Source organism: Hemiscyllium ocellatum, chromosome 19 (assembly GCF_020745735.1).
Source record: "Hemiscyllium ocellatum isolate sHemOce1 chromosome 19, sHemOce1.pat.X.cur, whole genome shotgun sequence".
Taxonomy (NCBI): Eukaryota; Metazoa; Chordata; class Chondrichthyes; order Orectolobiformes; family Hemiscylliidae; genus Hemiscyllium; species Hemiscyllium ocellatum.
The window spans coordinates 25475076-25488019 of NC_083419.1; the positions used below are offsets into that span (position 1 = coordinate 25475076).

At 43.4% G+C, this 12944-nt stretch overlaps 1 protein-coding gene across 2 annotated transcripts in view; it reads right to left on the reverse strand.

Moving 5' to 3' along the window:
- The window catches only part of acss3 (acyl-CoA synthetase short chain family member 3), a 53378-nt gene that overhangs the window by 20866 nt on the left and 19568 nt on the right, over positions 1-12944 (reverse strand). For both annotated transcript variants that reach the window (XM_060839304.1, XM_060839303.1), the window contains 3 exons: positions 8816-8967; positions 2442-2545; positions 1142-1237 (listed from right to left, as the gene is read on the reverse strand). In XM_060839304.1, coding sequence (XP_060695287.1) covers positions 1142-1237; positions 2442-2545; positions 8816-8967 — 352 coding nt within the window. The remainder of the gene's footprint in view (positions 1-1141; positions 1238-2441; positions 2546-8815; positions 8968-12944) is intronic.

Consider the following 12944-nt stretch of genomic DNA (forward strand, 5'->3'; position numbering starts at 1 on the left):
TTAACGATTAAAGTTAAATCACATTTGGAATCAGACATATCTGCTGTAGAACGTGGACCTTGTAGTGTGCTGCTTTCTCAGATTTGCCCAAAAGGCTACAGGAGCAGAAATTATCCCACAAAGCCAGCCCCCTCCTTATGCCCAGACAATTGTGCAGCCCCAGTGATGGCTATGTGAGTTTGAGAGATAGAGTGCGAAACAGCAAGTGTGCATGAGTTCTTCTGTACACGTGCATAAGTGTATACATGACTGCATGCACATGAGATGGGTGCACAAATGTAAGTGTGAGAATGCATGTGTGCGAGTGCATTTGAGTGCGGGAGTGTCTGTGTTGTGCATGGCTTGTGTAAGAGCATGAGCTTACATTTGCACATGCATTGAGATTGCGCACATGCAAGTTTGTATGCATGCGTACATGAGTATGCACACAAACATGAATGGAAAGGCATAAGAGAATGCTTGCATACCATTGTGTACATGAGAGGATGTATAAACTTGTGTGCATGCATGTCTGAGATAGCACATACACTCATAAGAATGTATATTAATTGCACATTAATTGGACATGAAAATGCACATTATAATGAGTTTGTGAGTGATGACAGCATGTGCATGAGTGTGCTCACAAGTCGTGCATGTGTGTATAAGTGCATGTGCGCTTGACTGTGAGAGTGAGAATTCAGTTATGCATGAGTTCATGTGAGAAGCCAGTTCACGTGACAGTACATGGTGATTGTCTGTGGGTACGACAATGTGCAAGGGCTTCAAGCACTTTTGTGATATATTCCAGTTCTTTTTTTTGGATTTTGTCAGATTCCAGGGTGTTGAGATTCAGACCATAAATAACTTTTGATTCAAATTATTTACGTGAGTTTCATCTATGAATATAGAACACACACCTATCATGTCCTTTATGCATTTAATACAAGGTAGTTAGTAAATGAATCTTACCTGTGTTTTGAAGGAAAGCAAATTACTTGCAAGATTGCTGTGATATTTGAATATAATAACCTTTTGAAAGCTAGTTTTATATCCGCTGTCAACAATTTTCAAAAATAAACAATTGAGTATGTGTAAAAAACTACATAACTCAAGCATTTAAGAAATAAGTAGAAGAAAGACGAGACATCAACTACTCCACCTTTATATCCAGGCACAGGTTTTCCAGCTTGTCCTATTGGGGGATTTAGACTGTTTCCCAGTCCCACACATGATGCACTTATAGGAGATCCTGTTTCTATTAAAACAGAAAACAAAACTTCACAATTATATAATTAACACAATGGTTTTAATTCACAAGATTTTTTAAGTTACCTGTCTTAAATGTGTTTGGGATAGTATTTTTTTTAAGAACAGTACACTTTGGAGCCGACCAGAGAGCAGGCTGTCCTCGACCAGATATTGTGTAAAGAGATAGGATTCACTAAATTGGTGAAGGTATGGTGAAGACTCCCAAAATATTTGTGCTCCTACAATTCTTATGCATCTTCAAGTTTAGTCACTCCAACACTTGCAGCTGTAGCTTCAGCAAGACCCAAGCTCTGGAATTTCATCCTTAAGCTTTCTAAGTTTCTCTATCTGGCTTTGCATGTTTTAAAAAATCTTCAAAAAAACTTGTCTTTTTTGCCATGCTTTCAGTCATCAGTGGTGAAATTTGATGCTGAGCCACAATAGAAAGAATTTGTTTGATAATTCTTTGATAGAACACCTTAATAATTTTATTATGATGAAGGCACTATATAACCTGACATAGTTGTAAGCCTAATACAGAGCTAGCATGACAGGTGAGGATTAAGGTTCATCAAGCACATTTCTGCTACACCAACTTTTCAGTAATGGACTCCACTTTGGTTTGTGTGTCTCGTGCAGACTACTGAGATAGGGTGAGGTAGGCAGGGAGAGGTTTGGAAATAAGAATGAGAATTTTTAAACTAAGACTTTGTTAACTCTGTGTCCATATAGGTCAATGAATATACAGATGGTAGATGAACAGATCTTGTGGTGGGTTAAAATAGGCAACAGAGCTTTGGGTGACCTCAAATCTTGGACATGGCACAAAATGTTCCTCTTTTGAATGAGGTCAGAGGTGGGGAAAGCAGTTATAAAATTAGGGGTTACCTTTTAGGACAGAAATGAGGAGTATTTGTTTTTCTCTCAGGGGATTGTGTATCTTTGGAACTCCAGTGGAAGCAGTCTCACTGAATATTTCTAAGATAGAGGTGGATTGATTCCTTTCCCAAACAAGGTTAGCGTGGGTAGATGTAGAAGTCAAAATGCAAATAGATCGGCCATGATCTTACTGAATGGCAGACTAAGTTTGTCTAACTGGTCTACTTCTGCTCTGACTCTGTGTGTGTTCATATGTTCAGATGCTTTTGGCATTAAACAATTCACTCCGCACCGTAAAGTTAACACTGACTATTGGTATCTACCATTCTTACCTGTTTGCCACCAGTGGTCTAGAACAGGAACTCTGAAAACTTGTTTGGCCCATTCTAAAGTGCTTGCATCACAACGCTCCCCAGCAACAAACAAAGTCCTGAACCTGGAGCAGAACAGTGTTAATAGTATGGTGCAGAGCCATTGACTATTTTTATAAGCTTCATCCTGATCTACATCTGCCTCTCTGTTTCCAGACTCTTAAAAACCATATCCCATAAAGTTCAGGATCAACGATTCTTTTCACGAGGCACTTTACAACTTTCTAGTTTCAATATGAAGTTCAACAACTTTAGATTGTAACCATCACACCCATTTTCTTGGACAGTAGATATCAATTATGATTCTGCCATTACCATTTGCACCTCTGTATCTATACTTTGTTCCTTTATAATCTAAGTACCATCCAATTTTTGCCATACCTAATAATCCCTTTTATCATTTAATCACTCTTGCCCTCACATTTACTGGTGCATTCTCCTGTTCTTTCCTGACTCTATAATCCCAGTCCCTTTCATTTCCCTGGCTCTTTCATTGTTATTGAACTCATGAATCTCTAAATTCATTCAGTCTGAATGAAAAGATGTCAATCTGCAACATTGCATGTCTGTTCCCTCTAAAAAAGTTGCCTGTCCACTGAGCGTCTTAGACATTTACTGGTTTAATTACCACTCCAACAAAAGAGGTAAAGAAATAGCTCTGGTTTTCACTCCAAATGTGGGTAAAGGAGAGGAAGGAAATTTCCCAGTTTGTCACATCTGCTGCAGGGGAAACAATGATTGGTGTGCATTTTGGTCTGGGGTGGGTGACATTGCAGTACCAACAGCTTACCCCTCAGGACCTGGAGACAATGCATAAAGAAGTCTAGTGACCATACAGACAAATAGATCTTCAAAAGCTATAGCCTTAAAATGTATTGCTTCACTTACCACAAATTCTTCACTTATCTATCAAGGATCTTTATCAAACATATCATCTTCACAGACTCAGCTTTGTTAAACAAAAAGTCATTCACTGGTGTGGGCATCGCTGGGTATGCCCGAATTTATTACCCAACTCTAATTGCTCTTCAGAAAGTGGTACTGAGCCACTTTGTTGAACAGCTGCAGTCCATGTGGTGTAGGTAATCCAAATTGCTGTTAAAGAGGGAGTTTCAGAAATTTGACCCAGTGACTATGAAGGAATGGGGATGTAGTTCCAAGTCAAGGCAGAGTGTGGCTGAAAGAGGAACATGTGGCTGATGGGATTCCCATGCATATGCTGTCCTTATCCTCTAGATGATAGAGATCACAGCCCCAGCATTGTTTTCAGGTGTAAATTCACATTTTACACATATTGTTTGCTATTTCATCATGGCAGACACATCAGCGAAAAATATTACATCACACTCACTGATAAACTTACTTCTCTCTTACAAATGTGGGTTTCCTCCGGGTGCTCCAGTTCCCTCCCACAGCCCAAAGATGTGCAGGTCAGGTGAATTGGCCATGCTAAATTGCCCATAGTGTTAGGTGCTTTAGTCAGAGGGAAATGGGTCTGGGTGGGTTACTCTTCGGAGGGTCGGTGTGGACTTGTTGGACTGAAGGGCCTTTTCCACACTGTAGGGAATCTCATTTAATCTAACCTAATCAAATCTAAAACAAAGTGGCCACAATATCCAGCTAAATAGCATGGGGAATGAATTCACTTTCCAAAATAAAAATAGTGCTGAAATAACTGGATTGGTTGTGACTGAGGCACTGGCCAGTTACGGAGGTGGTGAACTATCAAATGATGATGGAGTCTTCCTTCCTAACCCACGTTCTCACATCCCACCTTAACCTCTTCCCAAAATGGTCTCTGTTTTACAAGCTGTAAATGATCATCCCCAATGCTGTATTTTTGTATTTAGACTTTCTGATATTCAAGAACTGCTCTCTGGGTAACCAATGTTGCCCGAGTCTGAAGGAATAGACAAGTAGGATGCTGAAAGAACACAGCAAGCCAGGCAGCATGAGGGGGTGGAGAAGTGAACATTTCAGGTGTAACTCTTCTCCAGTCCTGAAGGAGGATTACACCTGAAACGTCAACTTCTCCACCTCCTGATAACACATGAATACCTCCTCACGAACAAGAAATGATAAGTTTCATGAAGTTAAAAATCACACAACACCAGGCTTTAGTCCAACAGGTAAAATTGGAAGTACAAGCTTTTGGAGAACTGCTCAACTAACTGATGAAGGAGCAGGTCCTGAAAGTTAGTGTTTACAAATAAACCTGTTGGACTATAACCTGGTATTGTGTGATTTTTAACTTTGTCCAGCCCAGTCCAACATCAGCTCCTCCACATCAAGGTCCATGAAGTTCACCTTCTATCATCTGGATCTTTGTAACTTAAAAAGATAATAGAACAATGGCTAATCTTACACTCAGTTATTAGTAACCAAGCAATGAATCAAATCCCAGAGGTGGACGTTGGGCAGACCTAAGTCCAAAGTCAGCCAATCCTTCAAACCATGTCCAGGAAATTGCATAGCCTCACTCAGGCTATATCCTGAACAGGGGTCTCGAGGTCAGACCACAGCAAAACCCAAAAACAAAGCCAAGCATTGGCCAGATGGTTAAAATTTTCTCATGGATGCAAGTCGGCAGACCACTGTAGTTGCTGTTAGAATGTCAGCTAAAGTATTGCACTCGGCCTGACTTAAGTAAGAAAACTCATAAACCTGCATCCAGGAGAATGAACAGATCGAGTTAGACCCCATTGACAACACCCTGAGAAAAATAACAGGAAGTGACTTCACCACAGGAAATGACATCACCAACCCAAAGAAATCCAAACATATAAATAAAAAGCAAGAATTACCAGCAGTGCTTCGCCTGAGGCCCACTGAAGATGTTACCTAGTAGGGTGATGAAACGTCTGGAAATGAACCTTCCAGCTCAGCCTACAAATCTACATCCAGAATGTCAACCTGAGCTACAAATCTTCTCAAAACTTGCTGAGTCAAAACCATCTTGCACGTTGACCAGGAAGTGTCTCTATGGTTCTGCAAGGCCCACCTAGTGCCATTTGTCTTACACAGAAATCAGGAGGGTGGAAAGTGAAGGAATCATCAAACCAGTACAATAGGCAGCACCGGTCATACCGATGGTGAAGCCTGACAGGTCAGTACACCTTTGTGGGGATTTCAAATCAACAATAAGCCACTTTTCACAGCTGGATAAATTCCCAATCCCTCGCATAGAGGATTTATACACGTAACTGGAGGCGGTGGTGGTGGGGCGGGGGCAGTCTGCTGTGGGGGAATGGCTAGCTTTGACGATGCTGGATATGTGCCATGCATACTGCAATCACAGTTAGATAAGGATTTCTAGAAGTATGCTCCAACTAATACCCATAAGGGTTTGTCCCAGTGTACAAAACTGCTGTTTTGGGGTATCATCATTCTGTGTCATTTTCTAGCTGACATTGAAGAACATTTTACATGGTCTATCCCAGGTCACCACTTATCTGTATGACATGCTAATAACTGGGAAGACCAATAGGGAACATTTAGATAACTTGGACATATTGCTGAAAACATTTCTCCAAGACAGGCATATGCCTTGGGAGGTTAAGATGTGTCTTCCAGGTACGTTGAGAGATCTGCTTGGGTTACAGAGTCTATTAGACCAGATTCCTATTGGAAAACAAAGTGAGGGTGATCAAAGGTGCCCCAGCTCCCACGTCTGTACCAAAGCTTCGGTCTTTCCTTGAGATGGTGAATTATTAGGGACAATTGTTATATAACCTGGCCTCCATCTTGTCATCCTTACATCTGCTATTCAAAAGGGGTCAGACTTTGAAATGGTTTCGCAGCCAAAAAGTAGCCTTAAGGGAAGTGAAGTAGCAGCTATCTCGGGTGTTGAACACAATGATCCGAAGTGAGATCTGGTGCTGATATACAATGTCTCTCTGTATGATATAGGTGTAGTGTTGACTCTCCAGTTGCCCAGCTGAGAGGAACATCCCAAAGTATATGCCTCTGGATTGACTGAAGCCAAACGAAAATATGCCCAGACAGAAAAGAAAGGTTTGCCGGTCAATGCCAGACACAAGACTCCGCTAAGTGAGAGAGACAATTTGTTTCATGGGAGTGCTTGGTCCAAAACCATGGAAATGGTTCTCCATGAGTAAGTGGTAAGGTTGACGCGAGGTCAGGTCCCCTGATGTACAAAGTTCAGGTACGAGGCTGTCCTGAACAAGCACAAGGACCACCTGAAAGTTGCTAACCCGCACATGGGATAGGAACGAAACATATTCAGAAAGCTGGACTGATGACCTTGGCCATGCCATGTAGTTAGAGGGTCCCAAGGTGGAACTTGAGGCATTCTTCGTCCAGGTGATGGAGGGCTTGGATTTGATGGTGGAGGCGGCCCAGGACTTGGACGATCTTGGCGGAGTGGGAGTGTTCCTCCTGTAAAAATGCTATCCCTTAATCCCAATTCCTCGCCTCCACAATATCTGCTCCCAGGAGCACCAATTCCACTATAGGCCATTCCACATGGCCTCCCATTTAAAAGACCGTAATTTCCCCTCCAGTTATCAACAGTGCCCTCCAATGCATCTCCTCCACTTCCCACACCTCTACCGTTGAACCCTCCACCATTTCTGCTACCTACAATCAGACTCCAACACATTTCTCTCCCCACCCCATCTGCATTCCACAGAGACCATTCCCTCCGCGACACGCTCGTTAGGGCCACGTCCCCCACCAATCCACCCTCCACTCCTGGCACCTTCCTTTGCCATTGCAAGAGGTGTAAAACCTGCACCCATACCTCCCCCCTCACCTTCATCCAAGACCCCAAAGGATTCTTCCACATTCAGCAAAGATTTTCCTGCACATTCAAACACTTCATTGACTCTGTCTGTTGCTCTTGATGTTGTCTCTTCTACTTTGGGCAGACAAGACATCGACTGGTGAAACATTTCAGGGAATATCTCTGGAACACTCCCACTCCGCCAAGAACATACAATCCCTGGGCCGCCTCCACAACCAAATCCAAACCATCCATCACCTGGACGAAAAACACCTCATCTTCCACCTTGGGACCCTCTAACTACATGACATGGCCAAGGTCATCAGTTGCCACATCCACCATCCCCCACCTCATCCCAGATTCAACACTCCAACTCGGAACCACCCTCTTGAATTATCCTACCAGTCCATCTTCCTTCCACTGTCTGCTGCACCCTCCCCTTCAATCAGCCCCCACCTGCATCTATCTATTGCCTTCCCAGCTATCTCACACCACCCTCCTATTTATCTCTCAGCTCCTATTTCTCCATCCCCCAAACCCCCGGCCGAATTCCTGATGAAGGGCTTATGCCCGAAACGTTGACTCTCCTGCTCCTTGGATGCTGCCTGACCTGCTGTGCTTTTTCAGTACCACACTTTTCACAAGCATCTCCCCTCAGAACAGCCAGCAATTCTGCCAGAACCAACAGGTTCCCAGCCTCTGCCTAGCATCAAAGAAACATCCGCGGACAAGATGGACACAACAGATATTGCAAACAATGTTGCTGCCTGAAGATGAATTTATTGCAAGATGCTCCTGGCCCAAGAGTCACGATACTGTCCAATAAACGCCGCCAGTATCTGAGGAACCGGACCTCATGCAGAAATGCACAGGAAAAGCTACAGGATAAAGAATGGGCCTTCGTCCCAAGATTTAATGATTGGAATGAGGTCAGCCAGGTGGACCTCATAGAATATGAGGTTCCTGATTGGAGCTGTTGGCCTGGTCCATTCAGGGAATCCTGACTGACAGATATAAACAGAAGTGTCACCGCAGGGAGTGGAGAGTATTATTTCCCCCCCCAACTCTATTTTGATTTAATCCCTGCCCCTCCCCTTCACTGTTTGATCACGCAGCATTTGCCCTTTGATGTGAAGGGCACTACTTGTCACTGACCACTCGGGTGTTTTCCAATCTTCCTGGTGGTGGAAATTTGAATAAAGATTTGTGCACTTTGTGTCTCCCACTGTGTCTCACAACTGCACACACACACACACTATGGGTGCTGGGGTAAAAAAAATAAACAGAAGTGTCTGCTGGGGATAATATAAGTACTACTGCTGTTGAGTGGTAGTGTAGGGTAATAAAAGAAACAACAGGAATGTCAGAGCTTCTGTTAAGAAGGAAAGAAAACCCAGAAATGTTGGGGTTCTGGTCACTCTAGGAGCCAGCTCTGAACTAGATGGATCGGGATCATGTACAATGCATGTGTAAATAAAGGTTAACTCGGTGACAGGATTTGTGGAATTATTTCAACTCCAGTACCCTGCATTAGGTAAATTCTAAGGGGAATTACAGTGGATTAAAACCCATAATTTCTGTAAAACGTCACCTTGGAAACTGGTATGATCTTCCGTGTATAGTTTCAAAATCTTGCTGACGAATAGCTCTCAGTGCAGTTGGTGCTGTAAACATAGATACTACTCCATGTTCTGCTAATAAGCGAAAGTATGCTCCAGCATCTGGGGTCCCAACAGGTTTCCCCTGCAAAGAGGAATGGATAATTGAAATTATACAGTTGGACTGAAAAAATATCTACTCCAGGGAATAATTAAAACTCTTATTTTCTTTTGAATAATGCATAATAAGCTGCCTCATTAGGAAGACAAGAATTCATGTGGATGCAATCTACTGAGTACACAAAATCAACTAACTGGTCTCAATACTAGTATAAATAATTTGTCCTACTGCTGAGTATGAATTTTGAACATTTCCCATTTTTACATTTCCTAGAATAAGAATATTTAAATCCCTAAATCCTCACTAGGTAGTGTGCTGACGGAGATGTATTACTCATCCATTTTGAGGTGCGTTTTATGGCACAATTAAGTTTTAAATGTTACAAGCTGTTACAATTCTCGATTTACGCTGTGTTCTTGTTGTTCCAGCAAGGTCAAAGTTTTACAAGTAGTCTCGTTTGTCCCTATTAAAAAACATAACTGAATATTTTGCATATGTTATAGTATTATTACCTTCTTGCACAATTGAGATATTGAAATGTTATTCCATAATGGCTTGAAAGACACAGATTGTGAACAGAACAATTAAATGCTTCCACCTTTTATATAGTTGAAAATGTGTTGCTGGTTAAAGCACAGCAGGTCAGGCAGCATCCAAGGAATAGGAAATTCGACGTTTCGGGCATAAGCCCTTCATCAGGAATGAGGAGAGGGTGGCAGGCAGGTTAAGATAAAAGGTAGGGAGGAGGGACTTGGGGGAGGGGCGATGGAGATGTGATAGGTGGAAGGAGGTCAAGGTGAGGGTGATAGGCCGGAGTGGGGTGGGGGCGGAGAGGTTAGGAAGAAGATTGCAGGTTAGGAGGGCGGTGCTGAGTTGAGGGAACCGACTGAGACAAGGTGGGGGGAGGGGAAATGAGGAAACTGGAGAAATCCGAGTTCATCCCTTGTGGTTGGAGGGTTCCCAGGCGGAAGATGAGGTGTTCTTCCTCCAACCAACGTGTTGTTATGTTTTGCCGGTGGAGGAGTCCAAGGACCTGCATGTCCTCGGTGGAGTGGGACGGAGAGTTGAAGTGTTGAGCCACGGGGTGGTTGGGTTGGTTGGTCCGGGAGTCCCTGAGGTGTTCTCTGAAGCGTTCCGCAAGTAAACGGCCCGTCTCCCCAATGTAGAGGAGGCCACATCGGGTGCAGCGGATGCAATAGATGATGTGTGTGGAGGTACAGGTGAACTTGTGGCGGATATGGAAGGATCCCTTGGGGCCTTGGAGGGATGTGAGGGAGGAGGTGTGGGCATCCCATATTCCCAATTCCTTCGTCTCCGCCGCATCTGCTCCCAGGAGGACCAGTTCCAACACCGCACAGCCCGGATGGCCTCCTTCTTCAAGGACCGCAGATTCCCCCCAAACGTGGTCGACGATGCCCTCCACCGCATCTCCTCCACTTCCCGCTCCTCCGCCCTTGAGCCCCGCCCCTCCAACCGCCACCAAGACAGAACCCCACTGGTTCTCACCTACCACCCCACCAACGTCCGAATACAGCGTATCATCCGCCGTCATTTCCGCCACCTCCAAACGGACCCCACCACCAGGGATATATTTCCCTCCCCTCCCCTATCTGCGTTCCCCAAAGACCACTCCCTTCGTGACTCCCTCGTCAGGTCCACACCCCCCACCAACCCAACCTCCACTCCCGGCACCTTCCCCTGCAACCGCAGGAAATGTAAAACTTGCGCCCACACCTCCTCCCTCACATCCCTCCAAGGCCCCAAGGGATCCTTCCATATCCGCCACAAGTTCACCTGTACCTCCACACACATCATCTATTGCATCCGCTGCACCCGATGAGGCCTCCTCTACATTGGAGAGACGGGTCGTTTACTTGCGGAACGCTTCAGAGAACACCTCAGGGACGCCCGGACCAACCAACCCAACCACCCCGTGGCTCAACACTTTAACTCTCCCTCCCACTCCACCGAGGACATGCAGGTCCTTGGACTCCTCCACCGGCAAAACATAACAACATGACGGTTGGAGGAAGAACACCTCATCTTCCGCCTGGGAACCCTCCAACCACAAGGGATGAACTCGGATTTCTCCAGTTTCCTCATTTCCCCTCCCCCCCCACCTTGTCTCAGTCGGTTCCCTCAACTCAGCACCGCCCTCCTAACCTGCAATCTTCTTCCTAACCTCTCCGCCCCCACCCCACTCCGGCCTATCACCCTCACCTTGACCTCCTTCCACCTATCACATCTCCATCGCCCCTCCCCCAAGTCCCTCCTCCCTACCTTTTATCTTAACCTGCCTGCCACCCTCTCCTCATTCCTGATGAAGGGCTTATGCCCGAAACGTCGAATTTCCTATTCCTTGGATGCTGCCTGACCTGCTGTGCTTTAACCAGCAACGCATTTTCAACTGTGATCTCCAGCATCTGCAGACCTCATTTTTTACTCCACCTTTTATATAATCTATCAAGTTAACAACACATCATTAAATGTAGCAATTGTCTGGAAATTCCAAATCATTCTAATTAATTTACTGATAAAACAACAAATTGCTGAATCTTGTAGCAAATTTGTTAATTTAAAACTTTCCTCTATTTTATATAATCACTCAATAATTATCATAGAAAGGCATTGAATAATCAACATTCTAAAGGTACAGCAGTACCTTGGAACTTGCTGTAAAATGTTGAAATGGATATTATTTGAATACTGATGTGCTCAATATGTTATCATTCCATTGCAATGTAAATAAAGGGCAAAATGTAAGGAATTTTTGAGTATTTATTAGGTCCTGTTCCACAGGAGTAACTTGACTTTTGTTACAGCAATTTATTAAATGAGAATCAATCATCATAGAAGACATACTCTATGAAAATAGATTGCAACAGATCTGGATAATAAATAACTTCCTTTACCTGGTGCAATTGACAACTTCGTAATCATTATTTACTCAGGCAAAATCTAAACTTTATCAGGTAAGTCGATTATGTTACACTGGAGTTTCAAATTAGGCAATAAATATTTCCTATAGGAAATAACAGATCAAAAAGTTTAGCAACAATCAAAATTTCAATTTTAGTCGATAGGGTGCTACAAGTTTGGAATTGGTATTGTCACTCTTCAACACTCCTAATCACACCCATAGAGAGCCTCAGATATTGGGAGGAGTGCGAGGTTCAGCTCACAGAAGCATGAGTCACTGCAACTGTCAAAATAAGTGAACAGTTGACCTGAATTTGAATCACATTTTCAGATATGTGTAAATATGTCGTTGAGCACGGATGTGGGTATATCCAGGGCAGGGGGAGAGTTGAATCACAATCAGAAACAAGATGTGGATTGATAGTCACAGAGGATGAAGATCTGGGGAAGGGTCGTATCTGAACATTAGGAAATGGGAGATAGGTCATCAGGAACCTCAGAATCAGAATTTACAATGCTGTTTACTTGGTAAACATCATGTTTTATTTAAAATGTAGGAAACTTTAAAACTGGCCTGCTCTTAACTTATTTTCAGTAGGAATCCAAAGCAAACATCAAATTTACCAAGTTTATACCTTAATTACAGTTGTTTTTTCTGGATTGCTGGTACAACCAATATGAGGTAAGTTTACTGTATCTCTTATCAGGGACCTCCAATCAGTAAGTTGTTCTTCACCCCTGATACCTACTGCCTTTTACTTCCAAACAGAAACCATGCTTCTTTTGCCAGTTTTTATTCCATCCAGCTGTATGAATCTCAGGTACATTTTTTATTTCTCTAATCTCTCAAATAATTTTGCCCTTTAGTTCCATAACAACCTTGTCAATTCTTTAATCATTTTCTAACATCCACATGACCAGAGATCATTTTGTTTTCTACTTTTCCCTTCACCTTGGTTCCGTTCCTACTTCTAGTTATTCATCTGCAACATCTCCTGCTTCTGATAAGATAAATCAGTAAACTGAAAAATCAATCTATTCTTTCTCCACAATGTGGCCTACTTAACACATCCAGTATCTTG